This window comes from Plecotus auritus (genome assembly GCF_963455305.1).
Source record: "Plecotus auritus genome assembly, chromosome: 9".
Taxonomy (NCBI): domain Eukaryota; kingdom Metazoa; phylum Chordata; class Mammalia; order Chiroptera; family Vespertilionidae; genus Plecotus; species Plecotus auritus.
The window spans coordinates 148,847,106-148,873,060 of record NC_137783.1 but is presented as its reverse complement, the minus strand read 5'-3'; the positions used below and the strand labels follow the sequence as shown (position 1 = coordinate 148,873,060).

The window sequence follows — 25,955 nt, the reverse complement described above, 5'->3', positions numbered from 1 at the left end:
CATCTGCTTCTGGGCAGGTGGGATTGACTAAGTGGGGACATGAGAGATGCAAGGCGTGGAGGTGGGGGCACTGGATAAAGAAAGGGAAGGTGCCCTGGCCAGTTTGGCTCAGTGGATAGAGCGTCGGCCTGTGGACCAAACGGTCCCAGGTTCGATTCTGGTCAAGGGCACGTACCTTGGTTGCAGGCTCTTCCCGGCCTGGGCCCTGGTTGGGCACTTGCAGGAGGCAACCAATCGATGTGTTTCTCTCACATAGATGTTTCTCTCCGTCTCTCCCTCTCTCTTCCACTCTCTCTAAAAAGATCAATGGAAAAATATCCCCGGGTGAGGACTAAAAAATAAAATAAAATAGAAAGTGAAGGGATTAGCTAAAGAACATGTATGCACACCCACGGACACAACAATAATGTGTTGAAGGCCAAGGGACGGGGCGGGGGAGGGGGGGATGAAGGGGAGGGAAAAACCTGGAATAATCTCAACATTAAAAATTTTTAATAAAAAAGAGAAACCCTCTGGTGTGACTGACACCTGTGTGGGGAGCAGTGTACCCAGGTGTGTGCCTTCTGAGGACTTGCGTACTGTACTAGGACGTCTAAGTTCTGTACACACAATTAGACACTCAAAAGAGAGGGGGGAATCTGGGAGCGGGGCGAGTGAACTGGACGGGGCTACTGCTCAACGAGAACTTCTCCAGTGTTCCCAGGACGGGTCATGCGGTCAAGGAGTACACTTGGTGAGGTAGTTTTCCTTGGGCGTTTCCCGGACATGGCGTCTGGGAGTGACCCAGGTTCAAAGTGCAGGCTCCAGGCTCCAGGTGCAGGTGCGGGACCTGAAGGTTCTCGCTCCTCCATCCGGGCACTGTCAGTTTTACGTAGAGGAGGAGGACAGCCTTCTCCTGCCTCTAACGGCCTGATGGAAACTTCCACCACCAGGCAGCGCCCCTGCTGTCGTCCGGCCGCACAGGCCTGGGAGTCTCCAGCCAGTTTTAAGTTGACCTTGATCTTGGCCCGATCTGCATGCTTCCCTGGGGAGCTAGCTTTTTGCTCTCTCTCATCCCCCTTAATCCCCTTGTCATACCTCACAGATGCCCTGGGCTGCTGGCTTGTCCCTTGGTAAATTCCCAGGGTGGTGCTTCCTGAGTCAAAAGTCGAGACAATTTCCTCTGGAGCATTCTGGCCTCGGCCGGCCATGGCATTTGGGGTGGAGGCCCTGGTTTCAGAGGTGGGGCCCCTAGAGGCTCAAGAAGACCTTCCAGTTGAGGAGGGAGCTGGCTCACCCAGGGGGGACGGAGGGGATTCCAGTCTTGCCCCTTAATCGGAGCAGAAGAGCAGACAAGCCCCAGCCCGAAGGATAAGCTCCCAGGAGTCAGAATCTTCATTCCTTGTCCCCACAATCCACAGGCACGAAATTCACTCCGTGGTCCCAGGCCTCCCCCTCTGCGGTGCCCCAGCCTCGGTGGGGGCCCTCAGGAGACTGGACCACTGCTCAGCGTGGGGCGGGGGGTTGTCGGGGAGAACTTGCTGGAGAGATGGAGGTCTCCGAGAACAAGGCCGGGTGGACATGTGGACGGATCCCCAGGGTGAAGTAGGTAAAGGAGTTTCCTGAGTGCTGGAGCTGGGCGTGCAGGGCTCGCGGGCCAGGCACAGGCCCCTCCCACACTCCCAGTGCCACGGGCAGCGTGCACGCTGGTCGGAGCCCCCGGCATCTGTGTCTGAGCCTCGGATGGCAGAACTGGTTGTACCAGATCGCATGCCAGCCTGACCCCAGGCACAGGCTCCCACAGGGTCTGTCTCTTTACCAAAGGCCTTGAACCAAGCAAGGAAGTCACTCAAGCCTGAAAGGGCTCAGCCCAGAGGAAGATGGCTGTCTCCTCCTTTGTAGTTTCCTGTGGCTTAAAATAGAAAATTATTCTCCCATGGTTCTGGAAGCCAGAGGTCCAAAATCAAGGTGTCACAGGGCTGTGTTCCCGCTGGAGGTCCTTGGGGGAGTGTCCTCCTTCACCTCTCCCAGCTTCCCTTGGCTTGTGGCCACATCCCTCCAGTCTCCGCCCCTGTCTTCACATGGCCTTCCCTCTGTGTCTCTGTTACCCCCTCCTTTCTCTTATGACACTTGTTATTGATTTAGGGCCCACCCACGTAATCCAGAATGATCTCATCTCACGATCTTTAATTTGTAATCACATCTGCAAAGACCTTTTCCCCCAAGAAGGGCACATTTTGAGGATTCCAGGGATTAGGATGTGGACACATCTTTCATGGGTCCACTATTCATTCCCCCACATCATTATTTCTTTGGCTGCCCAAATGGCCCCCAGTTGGGCCAGTGGGAACCTCTTAAAACTGGCTTCTGTCTCTTTTTTATAGGGTCTCCATTGTTCTCTGAACCTCAACCCACAATCCATCAGTTCTCCAAGGAGCAATGGTTCCTTTCAGGGGAGCCAAGCTCTAGGTGTGAGATGTGCTTAGGGCTGCTGTGGTGGTACTGCTTCCTGGTCCTGCATGCGTGTGTGTATGCATGTGTGTGTGTGTGTGTGTGTGTGTGTGTAAATATAGAATATACTCACCTACACAATTAAAAGAGAAACATGCAAATTGACTGTACCTCTGCTATGCCCACAAGCCACGCCCACCAGCCAATCAGGAGCGAGTTTGCAAATTAACCCAACCAAAATGGCTGCTGCCACAGAGCGAGCAGGAGGCTTGGGTTTCCCCAGAGATGGAGGAAGCCAAGCTTCCTGCCCACCCTAGCTGGCCCTGGCCTCCGCTCCAGGCTACAAAGTTTCAATTATAGAAGATAAATAAATCCCAGATACCAGGGCCTCCGCTTGGGTCTCTGGGGTGGGCGTGGCCAGCCTTCAAACCACCACAGGCCCCTCGCCCAGGCCACCCCATGCCCTAAGGGAACCCCCACCCTGATCTGGGACACCCTTTAGGGCAAACCAACCGGCCCGCACCTGTGCACCAGGCCTCTATCCTATCTAATAAAAGAGTAATATGCAGATTGACCATCACTCCAACACACAAGATGGCTGCCCCCATGTGGTCAAAGATCCTGCCCCCATGTGGACACAAGATGGCCACCACAAGATGGTCAGCAGGGGAGGGCAGTTGGGAGGGACCAGGCCTGCAAGGAAGGGCAGTTGGGAGGAACCAGGCCTGCAAGGGAGGACAGTTAGTGGTGACCTGGCCGGCAGGAGAGGGCAGTTAGGGGCAATCAGGCTGGCAGGGGAGTGGTTATGGGGTGATCAGGCTGGCAGGCAGAAGCGGTTAGGGGCAATCAGGAAGGCAGGCAGGCGAGCAGTTGGGAGCCAGCAGTCCTGGATTGTGAGAGGGATGTCCGACTGCCCGTTTAGGCTTGATCCTACCAGGATCGGGCCTAAACGGGCAGTTGGACATCCCTCGAGGGGTCCCAGATTGGAGAGGGTGCAGGCTGGGCTGAGGAACACACACCCCCATGCACGAATTTCGTGCACCGGGCCTCTAGTGTTTGTATGAGTGTATATATTTATAAATACATTTACATCTGTCTTTCTATATCTAACTATGTATAAACACAGATTTCAATCCAATTCCAATCCAACATCACAGGTTCATTTTAGTTTCTCCCTTTTCATCTTTGCAACTCCCTCCCCAACAGTCATAACCCATTACTACTGCTATAACTCATGGGTTGGGAATATGAGTCTAAAACAAGGAACATTTATTTCTCACAGTTCTGGAGGCTGGGAGTTCAGGATCAAGGTGCTGGCAGATTCTGCTTCCCAGTTCCCAGAGAGCTACCGCTCATTGTGTCCTTAATGGTGGGTGGGGCGAGGGGACTCTCTGGGGTCCCTCTTTACAAGGGCACTAATCCTATTCATGAGGCACCTCCCTCATGACCTCATCACCTCCCAAAGCCCCCACCTCCCAAAACTATCCCCTTGGGGATTAGATGTCAACATATGAATTTGGGGAACACAAACATTTCGTCAATGGCACCACCATTACTTACTTTGGCCAGTGGCATCCACTTCAAACTGCCACTCGTCTCTCTGGACGTGTTCCTGTGGTTCTTAGGACCCTGCCTTACTTTCCAAAGCCCGATGCCGTAAGAAATCCTAGCATCAACTTGTGCTTCCCCCATCCCACCCCTGGGACCAATCATAGTTCTAGAGGGCTTGTCTGCTTTCAGTGGAAAATGGATCTAGAAAGCAAGATCCTGCTTTAGCCGGTTTGGCTCAGTGGGTAGAGCATCGGCCCACGGACCCAAGGGTCCCGGGTTCAATTCCGGTCAAGGGCGTGTACCTTGGTTGCAGGTTCCCCAGCCCTGGTTGGGTGCATGCAGGACGCAACCCATCAATGTGTCTCTCTCACATCGATGTTTCTCTCTCTGTGTCTCTCCATCTCCCTTCCAGTCTCTCTAAAAATCAATGGAAACGTATCTTCGGAAGAGGATTAATAACAACAACAAAAAGATAGAGAATATCTCCATCACCCCCAGAAAGTTCTCCCCTGTCTCTTCCCCCTGTCTTCTTGCAGAGGCAACCACAGGCCAGTTCTTGAATTTCATAGAATTAAAGCATAATGTATTTGTGATTCATGCAGGTTGTTGGATGTATCAGGAGTTCACGCGTTTTTCTTGCTGAGAAGTATTCCATTACATGGATACTAGAGGGGGAGGAAGGTGCAGGACAGTCGTGCACTGGCGGTGGGGGAGGAAGGTCCCTCAGCCCGGCCTGCGCCCTCTTGCAGTCCAGGACCCCTGAGGGGTCCTTAGCGCTGCCACGGAGGTGGGAGAGACTCCTGCCACCACTGCTGCGCTCGCCAGCCATGAGCCCAGCTTCTGGCTGAGCAGTGCCCCTGTGTTGAGCATCTGCCCCCTGGTGGTCAATGCGCATCATAGTGACTGGTGGTTCCTCCATTTGGTCAGTTTTCATATTGGGGTTTTATTCTATAGGGTGATACCATTGTAATTAGCTAGTTATTAATAATAGGAAAGGAGCAGAGGGAGGGCCAGACATTATAGTCACATTGTTTGGGCAGCTTCACCAGGAAGCTGCAATTCACACTCCCAGGGCACCACAGCCCGTTCCCCACAGATCACTGGGGGAAGGGGGTCCAACAAAGAGGAGATAGATGCCTGCAGAGTGAAGTCGGGGTGACTAGGGAAGGTCCCTGTCAGTCACACCTGGGAACAGGGATCATTGGCCACTGCACACCCATGAAAGTTTGGGACTGCATGATCCCCCGGCCTAAACAAAGGGGTTCTCTCTCTTGTGCTCTTGGCTCTTGGCTCACGGGGCTCCCTCACTCCTGCTTCCTTGCATTCACCGCTGTTTCCTCCATGGCCACGTGGCCCTGCAGACCCCACTGCAACGGACTAATGGATTGCAACTGGGAACACAAACTAGGCTAGCCTGGTGCTGATTGGAGTGCTCCAACATGGATCGGAAGCTCTGAACATGTGCTTTTATCTTAGCCCTATCGAAGCCCCAGCGACACTTCTTCCTTGGCGGGACAAAGGGAAACGGGACCCTGGAAACTCATTTTTTTTCTTCCACAGAAAGAAAGCTTCCTGCTGTATTTCATCCTTCCATGCGAGCCTCAGAAAATTCTTTTTCTCTGGATATCGCAAGAATTCCACTCCCACTGGCAACAGATGGGGACGAGGACCCCTCCCCGCCAGTAACAGATACAATGGATCAATACCATGACTTGTTTATGCTCTAGTGATGGACTTTGGATTGTTTCCAGTTTGGGGCTATTGTTACTGAAGTTACTATATGCAAGTCTTTTTTTTTGCGGGGGGGGGGGGGGGGCACATATTTTCAATGCTCTTGGGCAACTAGGGGTAGGATGGCTGGATTAGAGAACGTGTGTGTGTTTAACTGTAAGAAACTGCCAAATCTTTTCTATAGTGGCTGCACCATCTTACATTCCCACAAGCAGTGTGTGAGGGTCACATCCTCCCCAGCATTTTGTACTGTCAATCTTTTTAAGTTTAGCCTTTCCGGGGGGAGGAGGGGGCGTGTAATATTATGACCTTGTGGTTCTAACTTTCATTTCTCTGATGATGAATGATGCATTTTTTATGTGCTCATTGTTCACTTGTATATCTTCCTTAGACAAAGTGTCTTTTCAAATCTTTTGCCAATTTATTTTTATTTTTCAGAGCGAGAAGAAAGGAGAGGGAGGGAGGGGGAGAGAGAGAGAGGGAGAGAAACGCTGATGTGAAAGAGAAACATCAACCAGCTGCCTCCCACACACAACTCTACTGGGGATCAAACCTGCAGCCCGAGTATGTGCCCTGACTGGGAATGAAGCCAGCAACTTTGAGGGCATGGGACGACACTCAACCAACTGAGCCACACTGGCCAGGGCTCTTTGGCCAATTTTTAACTAAGTCTTGTGATTGAATTATAAGCATTCTTTATTTATTTGGATACAAGCCATACACATATATATTATAAGTAAGTTAATTTTAATAAAATTGACAAGTTATATAAAATGGGCATATCTCTTGAAAGACAAAAATACTACAACTCAAAGAAAAGAAAACTGAATAGCCCCAAATCTATCAGAGTAAATGAATTCATTATGAAAAATATTTACACACACACACACATGCACGCATAAAAGGACACCACCACCAAATAAAACAAACTAAAACCCTCTTGCCCAGATGGCTGCAATGGTCAATTCTAGTACGTATTTAAGGAAGTAATAACATGTCTTACACAAACTTTTTCCAAAAAAGGGAAGAGAAAGGAAACATCATGTGTCATTTAGGGAATGGCAAACTGAAAGAACAAACACAGAAGACTTCTGGGGCCTGAAACTGCTCCATATACTACTGTAGCCCGTATAATACCATAACCCATAACTATATATATAAAAGGCTAAGCGACCGGCCGACCAGCCGACCAGCCAACCAGCCAGTAGGTATGATGCACACTGACCACCAGGGGGCAGACACTCAACGCAGGAGCTGTTGAGCAACAGCAACTTTGCAGAGTGCCCTCTCACACTCCACTCCGCAGATGCCCTTCGAGCCCCAGCACCACCCCAGGTGCAGCCGGCCTGGGAGGGACTGCGGGAGGTTGGCTCCAGGGCGTGTCTGGCCCATCTCACCCAATCCCACCCCGCAGGCCACCTTCTAATTAATTTTCTTTCAATGTGCACTAATCTGTGCACCAGGCCTCTAGTGATATCATAATGATGGATACAGAGAAGGGTACAACACAAAAAGTGAAACTTGATATAACTATGGATTCAGGTAATAAAATGTGTCAGTATTGGTTCCTTAAGTGTAACAAATGTATCACACTACTAATACAAGATGTTACTAATAGGAAAAACCATTGGGGGGGAGGGCGTTGTGTGTGAGAACTCTCTGTACCGGCTGCTCAATTTTTCTGTAGATCTAAAACTGTTCCCAAAAAAGTTGTTTTTTAAAAAAATATAATTTATTGCTTTTTCACAGAGAGGAAGGGGGAGGGACAGAGAGTCAGAGACATCGATGAGAGAGAAACATCGGTCAGCTGCCTCCTGCACACCCCCCACTGGGGACGTGCCCACAACCAAGGTACATGCCCTTGACCGGAACCGAACCTGGGATCCTTCATTCCCAGGCCGACGCTCTATCCACTGAGCCAAACCAGTTAGAGCCAAAAAAAGTTTTTAATTTGAAAAAACAACTGAACAGAGGATTTGAATTTACCCATCAGAAATGCCATTTGTGCCCTGATCTCCTGAATTAGGGTGGAGAAAGATTGAAGACAGGGCTGGGAGAACAGCTCATTGTTGCCGTCTTTCTGGTTTCCTGTTCTAGATTCTGGGGCAGCCTAGCAGCCCTTCCCACCTGTGGGGTCCATAAGACACCTGTAAAATGGGATAGTATCATTCCTACCTCAAAGGAGGACGGCAAAGACTAGGGTCTTCCATGTCAGTGTTCAATAAATGTAACCCATGAGTTGTTCCATTAAAGCCTCCTGTTGCCCTACCTATTTTGATTTGTCTTGCAGTTCTTATCATTAGAAGAGTCTAAGATGAGAATATTCACTGGGGAGCGGGTGAGGTGTGGACCCTGGGCTGCCGGCTGGAGGGAGAGGCCAGGCCAGGTGGCCTGCGTCAGGTTGAAATGGCTGCAGGGGAGTCTGCGGTGCAAAGGAGCTGGTTCAGGGATCGAGGCTCAGGCAGGCTCTCTCAATCTTGGCTCCCTGGACATCTGCAGCTAAATCGTTCTTTGTCGTGGGTGCTGTCCTGAGTATTATAGGATGTTTAGCAGCATCCCTGGTCTCTACCCACCCCATCCCAGTCATGACAACCAAAATGCCTCCAGACAGTGCCAAATGCCCACGGGGGCAACATCACTCCTGTCGGTGGCTCAGAGAGAGGTGTGTCTGAGGTTGGGCAGATTTTGGAGGAAGCGTAGTCCTGGTGGACTAGAGGGAGGAAGAGAGTCTGGAGATAAAGAGTTCAAAGTATCAGGATGTTGCCCTGGCAACAAGGCGGGGTAAGATGCCCTGAAAACCCCTCTGCTACAAACACCAGGAAATGCTGGACAAAATAGAACATTATTTCTGATGTGGAGCTAAGTTTTTTAAATGAGACGCATTGGGTGAGGTGTACACACTTCTATGCATGTGCATAGATGTGGGTACCCCTCAACTCAGCGAGAATATAAAACAGTCTCGTTTCCTCATGCTACCTCTTTAGAGTCAAACCACCCCCTGGCCCCTGGAAATGACTGGTCTGTCCTCTTCTGGAACGTCATGTCAGCGTAGTGACACTCAGCATGAGCTTGGAGAGCCTTTCGCGTTGTGGTTGTATCAGTAATTGGCTTCTCGCATCTCCGAGCGGTGTTTCATTGTATGGGTGAGCTTCGAGTGCCTCTCCCTTCTCCCGGGGAAGGACATCCGGGTTATTTCCAAGGCGTCACTGCCATGCATGCTGCTGCTGTGAACACTCGTGTCTGGGTTCTGGTGTGAATGCAAGTTTTCCTTTCTCTCGGTGAAATAACCAGAAGAGGGATTGCCAGGCCAAATGGCATATTTTTATTTTTTATTTTTATTTTCTAAAGATATTTCAAGTTCTGTATATATGTGGCTCTTTCTCTTTTAAGAAATATATTTTTTTATTGATTTCAGAAAGGAAGGGAGAAGGAGAGAAAGATAGAAACATCAATGAGCGAGAATCATTGATCGGCTGCCTCCTGCACACCCCCTACTGGGGATCAAGCCTGCAACTCAGGCATGTGCCCTTGGCTGGAATCGAACCTGGGACCCTTCAGTCCGCAGGCTGATGCTCTATCCACTGAGTCAAGCCGGCTAGGGCCAAATGGCATATTTTTAATTTTATAAGAAAGTGCCGCCCTAGCTGGTTTGGCTCAGTGGATAGAGCGTTGGCCTGCAGACTGCAGCGTCCCAGGTTCAATTCCCAGTCAAGGACACATTCCTGGGTTGCAGGCTCCATCTCCAGTAGGGGGCGTGCAGGAGGCAGCTGACCAATGATTCTCTCTCATCACTGATGTTTCTATATCTCTGTCCCTCTCCCTTCCTCTCTGACCTCAATAAAAATGTATTTTTTTAAAAAAAATATATATAGCCGAAACCGGTTTGGCTCAGTGGATAGAGCGTCGGCCTGCGGACTGAAGGGTCCCGGGTTCGATTCCGGTCAAGGGCATGTACCTTGGTTGCAGGCACATCTCCAGGGGGAGGTGTGCAGGAGGCAGCTGATCGATGTTTCTCTCTCATCGATGTTTCTAGCTCTCTATCCCTCTCTCTTCCTCTCTGTAAAATATCAATAAAATATATTTAAAAAAAAAATAAAAATAAAAAATATATATATATATTTGAAAACTGCACAGTCATTTCCCAGATTCCATACCATTCTGCATTCCAGCCGTGTGTGAGACCCAGCTCCTTCACAGCCTTGTCCACACTTGGTATGGTCAGTCTTTTTATTTAGCCATAGGTCTGGAAGGGGGCATCCTGTGGCTTTAATTTGCATTTCCCTAGCGACTAATGAGTGATGTTAAGCATTTTCTCATGAGCTTATTTGCTGATTCTATGTCTTCTTTTTTTTTTTTTTTTCATGTTTTTATTGATTTTTAGAGAGAGGAAGGGAAAGGGAGAGAGAGATAGAAACATAGATGAGAGAGAAACATCAAGCAGCTGACTCCTTCACACCCTCTACTGGGGATAGAGCTCAAAACCCGGGCATGTGCCCTGTCGTGGCTCATGTGTCTCCACTCAACCACTGAGCCACACCAGCCAGGCTCGGTTAATTTTTATGTAAGGTGTGAGGTATAGGTTGAGGATCTCTCTCTCTCTCTCTCTCTCTCTCTCTCTCTCTCTCTCTCTCTCTCTCTCGGATCTCCAATTGTTCCAGCAGCATTTGTTGAAAGACTATTCTCTTTTCATTGACTTGCATTTTCATCTTCGTTAAAAATCCAGGGAGTGTGTGTTTTTCCAAATTTGTTTTGCTTATTCTAAGTCCTTTGTCATTCCATATGGGTTTTTAAATCGGATTGTTGATCTTTTCAAAATTGCCAAACCTTTAGTTAGATTAACTGAGAGAAAAAAAAAGAAAAAAGACTCAGATCATGAAAATCAGAAATGAAAGGACAAATATTGCATTTCCACTCTATCTTTTTTTTTTAAAATATATTTTATTGATATTTCACAGAGAGGAAGGGAGAGGGATAGAGAGCTAGAAACATCGATGAGAGAGAGACATCGATCAGCTGCCTCCTGCACACCCCCCACTGGGGATGTGCCCGCAACCAAGGTACATGCCCTTGACCAGAATCGAACCCGGGACCCTTCAGTCCACAGGCCGACGCTCTATCCACTGAGCCAAACCGGTTTTGGCTTTAAATATATATTTTATTGATTTTTTATAGAGAGGAAGGGAGAGGGACAGAGAGTTAGAAACATTGATCAGCTGCCTCTTGTACACCCCCCACTGGGGATGTGCCCGCAACCAAGGTACATGCCCTTGACCGGAATCGAACCTGGTACCCTTCAGTCCACAGGCCGACACTCTATCCACTGAGCCAAACCTCCACTCTATCTTGAATGGGCCAGTTCATAAAGACAGAAAGTAGCTCAGAGCTTGCCGGGGCTGGGGGTGCGGGGGAGGGGGTGGAGGGGGTCGGGGGGTTCGGGGGGAGATGGAGAGTTGTTGCCTAATGAGGAGAAGTTTCTGTTTGGGACGAGGAAAGAGTTCTGGAGGAGTGGTGATAGTTGCACAATATAGTGGATGTACTTGATGCCCCTGAGCTTGTACACCTTTAACTGTTTTAAAATGGCTACTTTTATGTCATGTGTCTACATTTTACAATAAAATAGAAGATCTTGATGTTTATCTTGCTTGGAGACCCTCTCCAGTGCTGGCTTTGAAGAAGCAGGCTGCCAATGTAGGGAGTGAGCCATGTGGCCAGGAGGTAAGGGAGGGAGCCCCCAGCCTCTGGCCAGCAGCCCAGATTCTGCCCAGAACCACGGGAGCTTGGAAGCAGATCTGCCCCCAGGAGAACCTCACGTGAGGGGCCAGCCCCGCCCACACCTGAGGCTCTTTAGGGCCCTGAAGCGGAGAGACGTCACCGGCACAAATGCCCTAATTCCCCGGAGAACACTGTCTCAGAGTCTCAGAGTAGGAGACCCCTGGCCTAGGAGCACTGAGAGGTGCGAGTTCTTCCAGCGTGGGAACCGGGAGCTTCCGGTGCCAGGGGAGCTGGGCTGGAGGGATTCCCCCAAGAACTGTCTGGCCACGGGCAGCACCCACGGTGAGAGGAGGATGCTGGACGGAGCCTCGGCCACCAGGTGGAGCCCTTGCACTTTCCTGGAGGGAGTTGGGTGCGGAGGGGCGATGCTGGCTGTCCCAGAGGAAACGGGCCCCGCCTGCTGGGCGCCCAATGTGGGTGTGGCCCCAGAGAAGGCATCTCCACGCCCCCAGGCTGTCTGTGCCACCGTTGTCGACAGACTGACAGACAGACCTGGAGTGCATCCTATCCTGCCAATTGGAGGATGACTTTGGGCAGCGACTTGGCCTTCCCCTGCCTCAGTTTCCTCGCTGTGAAGGGAAGAGCGCCCCCTTGGGGCCACGCCGTTCTCTCACTTCTACCGTGGCCTTTGTGTGGACTTGGATGCATCCAGTAGACCCCCACCTCCCGTGTGCCAGTCTTGCTCTGGGCACTGAAGCCGCATGGGAACAGGCCCAGAAGAGAGGCTCTGAGTCCCCTCTGCTGGGCGGCCCGCCCTGAGCTCCCAGGAGGGCCTGGTGCCTCCTCTGTGTGCCCACCTCTTCTTCCCATCTTCCTTGTGCCCACCCATTACACCGTGTGCTCCAGGGGCAGGGTGGGCAGCTTCATCTCTGAATCCCCACTTGGTTAGCAAACAGTGGGCGCTCAATAAGTGCCCGATGAGCTAATGCTAAACAGGACTTTCCCGCAGGCCAGGAATGGCTGCCTTGGTCACTACAGTCTGGTGGCCTCCAAGGCAAGGGACAGCCCAGGGCTTTGACCTGTGGCCCCCAGATTTGGACAGCCTGCGTGGAGGGGCGCTCTGTGGCTCTCTGGAGCCCAGCGCTGGCCCTCATGCTCTACCCGCAGGGACCCCCTGGAAGGGTCTGCCCTGGTCTGGAATGCTGGGCACAGCTTGACTTGTATCCCGGGAAGGGCTATTGGCCAGGAAAATTGCAGGTTTGCGTTTGGAGGGGTCCCTGGCTGCAGGTGGAGAGCGCTGGGTCGGGCTGGCCCCAGCAGGCAGCAGCAGGCCATGGGGATGAGAACGCCTTGCTCGTAGGAATATTCAGGATGGTCCGTCGGACTCAGGGACGAAGTACAGGTTTCCAGCTCAGGTGAGCAACGATGCGCGTGGAGTCCCTGGCTGAGGCTGAGGGACAGGCAGGCCCTGTGACATCCCATGCCCCGATTCCTTGGATGTAGGGGTACCAGGCAGAGGCCCCTGATCACAAGCTGAGCCACTCCAATGGGGCCCCTTGTCCTACCTGCCCGGAAAGGAACAGGGCACCTGGTCTGTGAGAACGCCCTCTGCGCCCTGCCTCACGTGGGTTCAGGGCTCACGTGGGTTCGGGGCTCACGTGGGTTCGGGGCTCACGTGGGTTCGGGGCTCACATGGATTCAGGGCTCACGTGGGTTCGGGGCTCACGTGGGTTCGGGGCTCACGTGGATTCGGGGCTCACGTGGGTATGGGGCTCACGTGGGTTTGGGGCTCACGTGGGTTCGGGGCTCACGTGGGTTTGGGGCTCACGTGGATTCAGGGCTCACGTGGGTTCGGGGCTCCAGCTCCAGGTGAAACTCAACCAGCGAGGGGTGGAGCCTGCCCTTCACAGAGCAGCCTGTCGCGGAGCAATGCTGCCAGCTGGCCTGGAGCTCAGGACCGCAAGGATGACAAGGTCGGCCTGGAACACCGCCTTCCCAGCCACGGCCAGTGCAATCACAGCACCTGCGATCACCTGTGCAGACGGGCTCAGGTGTGTGGCGGGGAAGGGAGAAGCAGGAGGGCGCAGGCTGCTTGGGCTCAGCCGCTGTTCACAGCTCGGCTCCGTCAGCGGAGGCCGGAGAGGGGGAAGGGGCCCCAGGGCCTGTGGGCCAACCAGTGGGGAAAGACGGGCTGAGGACTGGCGAGGGCGGCATGGAAGTTCTGACCCCTTCTCCCCACCTGTGTCCTCTCCATCCCTGGCTCTTACACCATCTCAACCGATCTGGGAGTTACTCTCCTGGTCTTTATCATGGGCCATTTGAAATCTCTTTTTGGAGGAGGAAGAACTTAATGAGAGGAACTGTTACCCAGGCCTGGCTCAGGAGACCTCTGTGATGGGGACCTGGGGTCAGACGAAATCCGTCTCTTCCTCAGGCTTCTGGGTAGAGAAGCAGGAGTGGCCGCCCCTCCCCCGCCCCCAGGTCCATGACGGATGCTATTCCGTTTCCCCACTTCACAGGTGAAGCAGCCAAGCTCCAGCACATTCCACGCTTGCTCTGGGCGGGTAGCAGTAGCTGCAGACCCAGCCTGGGTACCCAGCCTTGCGTGCTGCCGTCAGCTCTTGCTGCCTTGGGCAGAGAAAGGCCCACTCACACGCGATTGCGATTGAGCCGTGCAGTCCGAGAGCGCACTCGCCCTGGGAATCTGCGTGCGGAGAGCCACGTGCAGTTACCTGGGGATTTGCCTGGTGCCTTCAGCCCTCCCGGCGTTGTTCAAGGGTCAACTCTAGTGAGAGAGCCGGGCTTACCCTGACTGCGGCCCCAGTGGTGAGATGTCTCCTCTGTGCCACAGTGGACGTCTTTAAAATGGGGAGGGAAGCCCTAGCCAGTTTGGCTCAATGGACAGAGCGTTGGCCTGTGGACTGAAGGATCCCGGGTTCGATTCCAGTCAAGGGCACATGCCCAGGTTGCAGGCTCAATCCCCAGTAGGGGGTGTGTAAGAGGCAGCCGATCAATGATTCTCATCATTTATGTTTCTATTTCTCTCTCCCTTCCTCTCTGAAATCAATAAAAATTAATTTTTTAAAAAATAAAATGGGGAGGGAAGCTGATCTCCCCGGGTTCAGGGGGAGAGCAGTGTGTTCCCTGCATTAAGCAGGACAGGAGCCGGTACAGGACAAGGACACAGTGTGGCTGAGGGCCACTGGTGTTGGGAAGTAGGAGCCAGGAACCCAGGGCAATTGTCCTGCCGAGGGGAGTGGGCCCTGCACTCACTGGGGCCTGGGGCTCCCCAGGTTCCAGGGTGACCTGGGTCGAGGTGCTAATAATGACCACCTGAGGTGAGTGCGCACGTGCAGGGCCGCTGCGAGTGGGGGCTCAGCAGGTCAGGCTGACCCGGCTACAGCGTGTGGCTCAGGTGCGTTCACACGGTGGGTGCAATTTCATGCCCAAATCGAACTCCACATGGTTCACCACCTAATGGTCCGGGAGGGGGGAGGAGGGAAGAATTAGAGGAAAGGGCGGTCTCCACGTGGCACCCGAGACCCCTCCCGCTGAGTGTGGGCAGGACTGGGCACAAGAGCTAAGCCCAAGGAAGCGGCCCAGGCACAGCCAAGTCCAAGGCCTCTTGTATCTGCAAAGGCTCCCCTTGGCGAGGCGGGTGGGGCCACATAAATGGGGAGACACTGTCTGAAGGGAAAGCGGTCATTGCTTTAATTCCTGCCAGGGTCTGACACCAGGGCTCACCCGCCCCGCCTCGCCTCATGCCACCCACCCAATCACTGCCTGCCCCATCAACACGATCGTTTACAAAAATAAATATGAAAAAAAAGCAGCAGCCTTTTAGTGACGTGGAATTAATCTGACCACAATTGAATGTGTTTAAACGTCTGGCATATCTCCTGAATTGCACCAAAGGGTTTGGAAGCACTTGGTTTGGTCTCAGAGGGAACATGGAAGGAGGGAAGGGCCCAGCCCCGAGGGTCCAGCTGGCGCCGAAGGCCGGCCTCCGCCGCCTCACATTTCTGAGTCCGCGTACATCCCGTTAATTAGGTAGTCCACCTGCGTGTAGTCCTTCTTCTTGTAGTTCTCGTAGGCCTGCAGCGCAAACAGGACCAAGACCGCGAAGAGAAGGGCCACCCCAAGCAAGAGCATGGCCAGCAGCGCCCCTCTGTTCACGGGGGACAGGGGCAGGGCCCTGGTGGTGACCGCCACGTACTGGCCCTGGGTGCTGAGCTGGCACGAGTCCGTGGTTGGCATCTTAGGGTCCCCTGAGCTCCCAGGGGTTGGCCCGGAGGAAGCAGTGCCACCTGTGGCCTCAGGCCGCACCTGCTCCGGTGTGGAGGGCGTGGCAGGCCCCGTGGCCCCCCATGGAGATGAAACAGGGCTTGGTGTTGTGGGGGACGTGGCCTCCATCCCAGGTGTGGGGCTGGCATGTGGCACAGGAACTGGCACTGTGCTGGCAGCTGGCCCCTCAGCTGTCACCGCTGTGGTGGACACGGAAGCCACAGAGGGGGTGGGCTCTGGGGTTGTGTTCTCGAGGGGCGGGGTGGGCCTACTTGTTGTGTCTGCCACGGTTTGGGCAGTCGACGGCTGGGTGGTGGGACCTTGTGTGGATGTGTTAAGTGCGTGGGGACTCGTGGGGAGCGCGGGGCTGGCTGTGGAGTGGCGGGGGGTGTGCTCGGCGGGACTCTGTGAGCCCCGGGCGCTGCCTGCATTTGCCGTGGCGGTGGCCGCAGTCTGCGTGCTGGTGGCCAGCGTCGTCCAAGGTGCTGCTGTTGGCAACGTACCGTCGCTGGGTGTCTGGGTGTGGGGTGTGCTGAGAGTGGCCGTGGACGCCGGGGTTGGCCCTGTGGACGTCGGCGTGGGCACCCTGGAGTCCGTGAGGTTGGCGGGACCCACGGCAGCTGTCGAGGCGCCCACGTCAGTCCTGGGTGTCCGCCCTGCTGTGACTGCAGGGGAGCTGTGGTTGGCTCCCAAAGTCTCTCTGGCCAACGTGACAGGAGAGGGCGTCGTCACGCCCTCTGAGGTTCTGTTAAAGATGCTGTCAGTCGTTTCCCTGGATGTGCTTTTTGTGACTAAATCAGCCTGCGTCTGGGTGAAGACGAAGGGCCCTTCAAGTCAGAAAGGAGAGAAGACGGCACAATCAGGGGGCGGCTGGCGGCTTCGCTGGCCTGTCTGCTGGGCCCAGAGAGACTAGGGAGGGGTGTGCACAGCTTCCCCATCTCCTCGCTGCCACACCTGGCCTGCAGCCCACCGCAGGGGCAGCTGGCACTTTGGTTTTGAAACTGCTCTGCCCTCTCTGAACCCCAAGCCCATGGAAGGCTTAAGAGCTTCGCTCTTTGATCCAATCCCCAAAACAGCAGACAGGGTGAGCCTCACATGACAGGTGTGACTCCTCATTGAACCCTCAAACACACTGTGTGGCTTACAGAGCAGATAACCCGCCGCCCAGCTATTCCCACGAGACCTCTTGGCTTCATGAAGGCTCTGCAGCGGGATGCCGGCGGGGTTGGGGGCGGGGGCGCTGTCAGAATGACAGCCACTAAGTGTCTGAGGTCTGAGTGGACAAACTCCCCAGCAAAGACCAGGATTCTGGAAGTAAGGAGGTTTTGCAGGGTCCAGCCAGAGACCCTCTCAGGGCCCCGAGGCCCGGCCCCACTGGGGGCTCCCTACCCTCGCTGGGCCTGGAGAAGCTCCGCCTGACATCCCTCCCCAGCCTGGCCCGTGGAGCTCGGGGGCTCCCACTCTCAGCCGGGGCCTGCAGACACCCCGCATGCTCAGGGTGCGCTGGGGCCACTGGGGCCTGTGCAGCAATCCCCCAGCTTCCTCACTCACCTGGACCCTGGCGTGCCACTCGGCTTTCAGAGAAGGACAAGGAGGAAATGCAAGCGAGCACCAGGGCTGTCCACATCTTGTGGGTGAGCCGGGAGCAAGGCTGGCGGTCCCGAGGCTCCCAGCTGCCGCTCTCAGGCTGCTAACGATGCCGGCTACGTGGCCGAGGGATCTGTGATGAAGAGACAAGGCGTCCGGTCAGTAACGCACAGCCTGGCCTGGCCTGGCCCGGGTACAGTACTGCACCGTGTGCAGGGCTCTGGCCTGGTCTGGCGTGCCAACCGAGCCAAGTGCCTCGACCAGGCTGGCACCCAGGAAGAGCACGCCGCGTCTCAGCCACGGTGGTTAGTGATCAGACCAGGGTCTGTGTGTGATGGCTTAAAGCACTTCCTGACCCAGTTCCATGATGAGTCTCAACCCCCCAAGTGCCCACTACCCACCCCAGAGTTCAGAGTTGGAGGGAGCAGCAGAGCAAGGGCCAAGGCATTCTGATCGCCAAGATGGGCCAAGTCTTCCTCCTCAACGTCTCCTGTGGCCGCGGGACACAGACCAGGCCCATGGCACCTCTGTGCAGCCCGGGACGGCTGACCAGGCCCTTCACACGGAGATGCCACTTAGCCCGCCACCATCCATCCATCCAGCCACCCACCCACCGTCCAGTATCCCCAGTGCCTGCTCCTGTGCCCGGCAGCGCACAGGACAAGAAGGTGGAAGCCACGCAGTGCCCTCCAGGAAGCCTGCCGTCTGGGGGGCACAGAAAAGAGGTCACTGCAGGCCGGCGCAGACATGGAGCGGAGGCATGACTCGAGCAGGAAGCGTGACTCGAGCAGGAAGCGTGGAGGAGACAGCGCCTGGCAGGCCTTGAAGGGTAAGTTGAAGGCGGGTCCTCTGGGAGACTGGGTGAGGGTGGGGAGGACCGGGTGCTGCAGGGGCCCAGAGGAGGCACTGAACTCAGGTGGGTGGGTGGGTGGGTGGGTGGGAGTGGGTGTCAGAGAAGGTTTCCTGAGAAAGTGGCACCTGAGCCATGTTCTAGAACAGTGGTTCTCAACCTTTCTAATGCCGCGACCCTTTAATACAGTTCCTCATGTTGTGGTGACCCCCAACCATAAAATTATTTTCGTTGCTACTTCATAACTGTAATTTTGCTACTGTTATGAATCGTAATGTAAATATCTGTGTTTTCCGATGGTCTTAGGCAACCCTGCTAGCGACCCACAGGTTGAGAACCACTGCTGTAGAGCCTAAGACCATCGGAAAACACGGATATTTACATTACGATTCATAACAGTAGCAAAATTACAGTTATGAAGTAGCAACGAAAATAATTTTGTGGTTGGGGGTCACCACAACATGAGGAACTGTGTTAAAGGGTCGCGGCATTAGAAAGGTTGAGAACCACTGTTCTGGAAGGTGGATGGGATCCACCTGCTGGGAGGCAAGTGGGAGAAAGCAGCAGGTGACAGCAGCAGGGTGGGGCCCAGGGACAGTGTGGTGCGACCTGGGATTAGACTAGAGAGGTTGTCCACCAGGTGAGGGGCAGGGTGGGCAGATGCAGGCAGGCAGGGACGAGGCCCCAGGAGGCTGTGGAATAGGTGAGGGGGCGCCACTGTCGAGACGGAGGGCAGGCTGAGAGGACTGGTTGTCCACCTGAGGGAGACAGCATGACGGCAGAAACTTCCGGAAATGCCGCCATGGCCAAGCCTCGCCAGGATGAGGACTGGGGTGCACAGGGGTGTTCCCACACTCACCCTGGTCCCTCTCAAGTGTCGGCAGGCTGGGATTCCTTGCTGCAGGGGTGCAACGGGGAGCTGAGGGGCCGGCTGACCTCAAGTGTCCCGTCACCTCACGTCCCGCTGGCCCCGGGTGCCCCTGACCCCATCCTCAGTCCTGCCCAATGGCCCGAGTCCCACATGGTCCTCCCCGGCAGCAGCCTGGCCACACTCGGTCATGCCTAGTCCCTGACTCACTGCTCGATTCGGGCAGAGGGCAGGCCGGTGGGACCCTAAGGGCAGGCAACAAGGATGGGGCTCCCAAGCGTCCCTCCAAAGTCAATCCTGCCTGAAGCCACCTTAGGCCAGTGGTCGGCAAACTGCGGCTCACTCTGTTGACTAATGAGTTTGCCGACCACTGCCTTAGGCCTTCGGTCTCCCCACGGGGCCCTCACCGTGCGGATCCCGAGTTCCACGGAGCGTCACAGGAGGGAGCCGAGGGCACGGAATGAACATCCTGACCGGCTCCTCGCCCAGCACGGACGCTGCCACTGCTCCGCACAGCCCTGCAGCCAGGCCGCTCCTGGTGACCGGCAAGGCTCTGTGTCCCCCCATCAGCGCGAAGCATCACAAATGAATCCCCGCTGCCCTGATCCACTTGCCCCCACCCCCACCCCACAGCTGCCCAAAAGTTGACCCTGCCTCCACGGCTCAAACCCCTCCCCTCCCTAGATAACCCCAAAGCTCCTTAACACGGCCCAGGCGGCCTCCAAAGTCTGGCCCCACTGGCCTCTCCGCTCCCTCGGCCCCGTCCCGGGCACGTGGAATACCTGTTGTTCCCAGTCAGAGCCTGGCTTAGCCAGCAGCCCACAGACAGCCCGTGCAGCATAAATGGATGTTTCTGGGGCTGTTTGTAGGGTGGCCCCATGACTGCAAACCCCAACTGAGCACAAACTCTTCTGGCAGCCGGCACATCCCCTGGTGCTTCTGACCCCTCCCTACGAGTCACTGACTTTATCTCCCTTCATCCTGCACTTGCCCTCCAGAATCGTCCGCAAGGGCTCCTGGGCTCACAGGTTTGGGGGTTCCTCAGCCCTCCGAACCGCAGGTTTGCATCTGTCTTCTAGAGAGCAAGGGCATTCTTTGTTTTGACAGACAAGTGGGGGTGGAGAGAGGAGAGAAGAAACAGACACTGTCATGAGGGGGAAGAATCGGAGTGAAGGTCCCGGGCACGAAGAACTCGCTCCTCCACCTCCCATCTGCCGAGGCCATGCAGCTGGGCTCTGGGTAAATGAGTGCATTTAGATGGCTCTCTCCAGCCAGTCACATCTGGGCATGCGTGGCCCTGCGCCTGAGCCTGGAGCTGGGTCCCCTGGGGTGGGACGCCGTGCGAGGGCTTCCTGAATGCACCCCAGGCCTCAGGTTCAATGTCCCCTCGCTACAAACCTCTAGAGCAGAGCTGGCAAACATCTCCTGTAAAGAGCTAGACGGCAAATATTTGAGACTTTGTGGGCCACGCAGGCGTGGAGGATCTGTGCACGATGGGCGTGGCTGTGCCCCACTAAAACTTTGTTTGCAGAGACAGGTGGCAGGCAGGCTGGCCCACAGGCTGCAGTTTTCAACCCTGCTCGCGCAGTGAACTTCGGGGTTCTTAGATGCAGGGAGGGCCTGGTCGATGTGCCGAACGGATTTCCTCCTCCCCGCCTCACCTGGGACAGGCGTGGACCATTTCCCCCCTGTCCCGGGACAGGTCTCCTCCCAGAGCTCCTTCTGCCACGAGGCACCACCTTTACCCCGGCGTCAGCGAGGTGCTGTGCACGGGAGCTCCCACGGTATTACGGTATGGCGACACAAGCCGAGAATCTTTTGTGGTGACTGGCATTTGTGTCACAGAAACAGATGAAGGCCGCAGACGACCACACGGTCCCCACCTGTCCCCATCCTTGGACCACCCTCCTGGAGGACCTCAGAAGGCAGAACCTCTGACGTGAAGAGCCACAGTCCGGGCCCCTCCTGGATACCGGAAGGCTCAGGCCCCTGGGCCTGGCTGTCTTTCCTCCCCCTTGAGGCTCCCTGAGCCTGCAGAGTCCCCTCCGAGCTCACTGTGCCGTCCCCAGCAGGTGACCCCGGCCCTCAGACACTCACCAGAGGCAGGTGCTCAGGGCGCGCTCCCGGGCTGGGCCATCTTCCTGCTCGGAGAGCTGCGGGCTTGGCACGGTGTGCTTGCCAGGTGAGGTCTGGCTCTGCAGGAGGTGAGCGCAGCTGCGAGGAGCGCTCCCGGGCCACGGCATGCTTTGTGGAACATGCGGGACACGGGCAGATGCTCCGCTCTGGTAACTGTCGCATCTGGGGTTTGAAAAAGAGTAAACACTTCTTGGGAAACGCAGGAGGAAAACAGTCGGTGAGGCGGGAGGCACCCAATAGGCAGCATTCAGGAGGTCGGCTGGGAAAAGGAGACTATGTATCAAAACTTTCCCGGCACGGCTTCTGGGCAGCACTGTCTACTGCCCGAATTCCTCCTCAGGAAGCAATTGGACAGGTGCACAGAGTGGAGAGCGACAAAGGTGTTCATCGCGGTGCTATTTACACAAGTAAAAAATCGGAATGGTTACGTAAAATAGGGTCCCATCCATATATAAAATACTATGGCAGCTGTTAAAAAACACACAAATGCCTATTTATTGCCATGGGAAGATGCCCAGCATGGAACGTGAAGTGAAATAAGCAGATCACACACAGTACACACACCACGATCCTGTTTTTGGTTAAACAGGCATATGTCAAGCGGTCTGGAAAGATTTATACCAGAAAGTTCATAATGGTTATCTACTTAGATCTTTTTATTTTTTTAACAAGCTTGCATCACTTTTGGGAAACACTCTGAAAGGCTCCAATGAAAGAAAGCAATGTCTGATTTTCTTCAAGTAATTTGAGCTTCCAGGCCCACCTGATACAGTTTCACCCACGGATTTTATAATTTAGAGAAACTTTATTATTTACATGACAGGAGATGCATTTTTTTTAAGAGCCAACCAAAACGTTAGAGGAATCCAGGGATACAACAGCAATGTGAAGATATTAATCAGTGCAATTGCTGAATAGTTCACGCAAGCTCCGGACATGAACTCATCACCTCCTACACTGGCTGACATTAGCAAGTGGTGATGCCTGAGGACCATCATGGGCCCACTCCCTAACACAAATGCCCACCTATGCACACACATACATACATGCACAGGCACAGACATGTGAGCATGCAGTCACTCGTGTGTACACAACGGCTGGCATATCCATTCACACACAGCTACACAAACGTGCACACTGCCACATGTATACATATGCAGTCATACCCATGCATGTGTACAGACAATCACACACACAATTACACACACAAGGCGAGTGCACACACGGAGCATGTCTATCAGGCTCTATCAGGAAACTCCACAAGATTCTCAGTTAACCTCTGCCGGATACCATCACTGCCTGCTCACTCCCAGCCAGTGGGACTGCGGATCACTCCCACGGACCCGGGAATTGGCTGCTGTGCAGAGGCGAGAACAGGCCCTTGCTGTGCCGTGACTTCATCTCTCTGGTATGGTCCTGCCTCCACTTTCCAACAGCCTACTCGAAATGTCAGGATTAATTTGTGGGGTCCTGTGCTAATCTGGGAAGTTGGCTCACAATAGACAAACCATTCACAAGATTTAAAACAACAGTTTCCCCTGCAAAGGCTTCAGTGAACCTTAAAAAAGGGTCAGGCCAGTTATCCTCATTATCTGGAGACTAGACAGATCAAGATCTCAGACTACTCTAGATGGAAAGTAAAGAGACCCCTGGGCAAGAGGGAAATAAGCAAGAAAGAATGAAGTTAGTATTAGGTGGGAGGGAGACCAGGGCAGATGGAAAGACAGGAGGTTAGGCTGGTGCTGGGAGTCCCTCCTTTTCAGGGGTCAGCTCCCACAAGTTCTGCAGAGGAGAGGTAGTACCCCCACGAGCCAGGCACCACTCCATCAAAAAGGCAGCCCCTGCCTGGCCGGCCTGGCTCAGTGGTTGAACATCGACCTATGAACCAGGAGGTCACAGTTGGACTACTAGTCAGGGCACATGCCTGAGTTGCGGACTTGATCCCTAGTAGGGGGCATGCAGGAGGCAGCCTATCAATGATTTTCTCTCATTATTGATGTTTCTCTTTCTCCCTTCCTCTTGAAAATCAATAAAAACAGTTTTGTTTTTTAAAAAAGGGAGCCCCAGACGCCTCTTGGTGTCAACTTCCTAATCCTGTTCTGGCCCTTGACCTTGTGACACCTCTCAACACCTCCTGTCTCCGATGACTTGTGTTCCCAACCTTGGCTTGGTTTTAAATTCTTTTATGAACCTATTTGTTATGTGCAGGGTGCTGCGTGCAAGTTACGTGAAATCAGACTGCAACACGCTTGATTCCTTTTTCTGGCTTACACAGGTTCCTACGATCCAACACCGGAATCCTCAGGCTTGGCAAAGGACTACACCTGTTACCCCACATCCCATGGCTCTGGTAATACTTACTTAGCAGCAGCGACATGACCCCAGTCCCTACTCCAAGCTGGAGAAACCATACATACCAAGGAGTAGGGGCTGTGAGAGCAAACACAGGGCAGACCAATGACACCTATCTTGACACGTCACCTGGCTGAACTTTGATACCAGAACCCAACAGACACAGGCGTGTGGTTTTGTGTATATAGACATTGTCCTGTGGTCCAAAGGATGTGTCCCTGTGGCAAACGGGGACCTGGAGCAGGGGATATTGTCTTAATTACATCGATTGCTTCCGGGTTTCTGAAAGCTTTGGTGTCACAGTTAAATGCTGATTGACAGCCTAGTTTTTGTTCGCCATGTGCCTGCTTGGCAAGTTTGGCACATAAGCAGAAAAATCGGTATTTTAAATACTTTCCACTCCGGTTTATTGAAATTTTAGAGATGCTTCCTTTTGGGGAGAAAACAAAACATTATAGGCAGAATTGTAAGTGCCACATTTATGTTTGATGGCAAACTTGGTGGATGCTGACTCCCCATATTAGCCTAACAGTTAAATGCACACACTGTTAAGCAGCCACCCAGACCCGCATGGAGGAGGTAGATAAGCAGATGGGAAAGTACAACCCCTCCCAGGCAGAACACTTCCAGGGCCCATCCTTGCCCGTAGAGGACCTTTCGGTGCCCCGCCTATCCGGGAGTGTCCCAACGTGCCCATCTGCTGCTCCCAAACTGGAACAGCCCGGGCCTCTTCTCTGGTTTGCGATCGATCCCCTGTCTCCTGCCTCTCGGGGCCCCCCCATCCATGCTCCTTTGAAGTCTTAGCCCCCAACTGACTCCCTCTGTTTCTTCCTCTCCCCCTATTCCTTGCCAGTGTGGCGGGAACAGGGACCCATACTAAAATTGACAAGCTCAGGAGAGGCCAGCATGGCAGGCCCCGCAAACTCAGAAACTGAAAGTAACCACATAGGATGGCCTGAACATAAAAATCCCCAACCAAAAGCGGGTTACGGCGGTGGTATGTCCTAGGCCTGTAGTTTCCTTGACCCGTTGCTTTAAGTGAGCCTGTCTACTCTTTTTACATCCAACGTAACATTCCTACAGAATGTCAGAGCCATTTCCTTTCCCAGACAACTCAGGGCACACCCACCAACCAGAACACAGAACCCTCACTGTTATCCTGTTCCCCAAATACTGTCTGTAAATGGTAATTGGCTATCCTGTGCCCGCCCGTGTAAAAGTATGTGTCCCTGTGGCAAACAGGGACCTGGAGCAGGAGATATTGTCTTAATTACATCGATTGCTTCCTGGTTTCTGAAAGCTTTGGTGTCACACTTAAATGCTGATCGACAGCCTAGTTTTTGTTCGCAATGTGCCTGCTTGGCAAGTTTGGCACATAAGCAGAAAATGTGTCCGGTTTACTTTTCATTCGATCCCAGAGATTTCCCCCACTTTGCTTTCTCCTGCCCCCTTAATCTACCACCAATGAATTTCATGTGACCCTCCTTAAGTCTCCTCCTTTAAGCTGCAAACTGCCCTTCTCCAGAGCATTTTCTCAACTCCTGGAGATTTTGCTTCCCGGCAATTGTCATCAGTTTGGTTCAAATAAACTCATCAAATTCCTTATAGGTTTGGACATTTATTAGTGGACACCTCCAATCCCCATCACCTTGCACTCCAGGCCCCCATTCACGTTTTCTCTTCCTGCCCTGCTCTGCCTCTCGTGCCCCATTCATTCTCCAGCCCCCCACCTCCCTCTCTCAGCCCCAAGCCCGTCCCAGCAGCCGTGGCCACAGCATCCCGATGGCAGCGCAGGCCTCTTACCCGGGCGCGGCAGGCCTGCAGCGGCCGGGCGGCCCTCGGACGGCGTGAGGCGCCCGCGGTCCGGCGTGGGGACGTGGCCGGCAGTAGAGCAGAACCACCCGGAGCCAGAGCTCTCAGGACAGCCGCCCGGGCCCGCCCGCCCGGAAGTGACGTCACCGGGAGGCGTGCCCGAGGTGGGGCGTGGCAGCCTCTGCAGGCACAGGGATCCGCTAGGTGGTGCCTGGCGCCGCAGAAAGCGAATCGAGAAAGGGGCGTGGTTTCTACAGGCCCCCCCCCCGCCCACGGGTGGTCCAGCTATGTCTCCCACGGGCCGGAAGTCGCTGTTCCAGACTGGTCTTTGGCGGAAGTGGTTAATGCGGGTCTCTGCCGGCTTGGATGTGGGCATCTCGCTGCAGCGATCCGCGTGCCGGGCCTGGGGCAGGGTCAGATCAGATGTACCCCAATGGTTTACAGAGAACCGAGGGGGTGACCCTGCCATATTCGTGCCCTCCTCTCTCAGACTTGATCCAACCCCTGAGTGCCCGCGTTGGGGCGGGAAGGGTCTTGCTAGTAATAGTAGCGATGGCAGCTTACAACTTGCCAAGCCTTGTGCTTGGTTCAGTGACTTTCCTGCAGATTCGGCGATTTAATCACTGCAGTAGTACTGTGAGC

At 54.2% G+C, this 25,955-nt stretch overlaps 1 protein-coding gene across 1 annotated transcript; it reads right to left on the bottom strand.

The window, feature by feature from the left end:
• Positions 1 to 15,273: 15,273 nt before the first annotated feature.
• On the bottom strand, positions 15,274 to 25,470 carry LOC308233207 (uncharacterized protein C11orf24). The gene is made up of 4 exons (XM_080640070.1): positions 25,305 to 25,470; positions 21,111 to 21,311; positions 17,260 to 17,428; positions 15,274 to 16,535 (listed from the first exon to the last, which is right to left on the bottom strand). Exons 3-4 carry the CDS (start codon positions 17,333 to 17,335, stop codon positions 15,439 to 15,441), a joined length of 1,173 nt encoding a protein of 390 aa, XP_080496196.1. The 5' UTR covers positions 17,336 to 17,428; positions 21,111 to 21,311; positions 25,305 to 25,470; the 3' UTR covers positions 15,274 to 15,438.
• Positions 25,471 to 25,955: the final 485 nt, after the last annotated feature.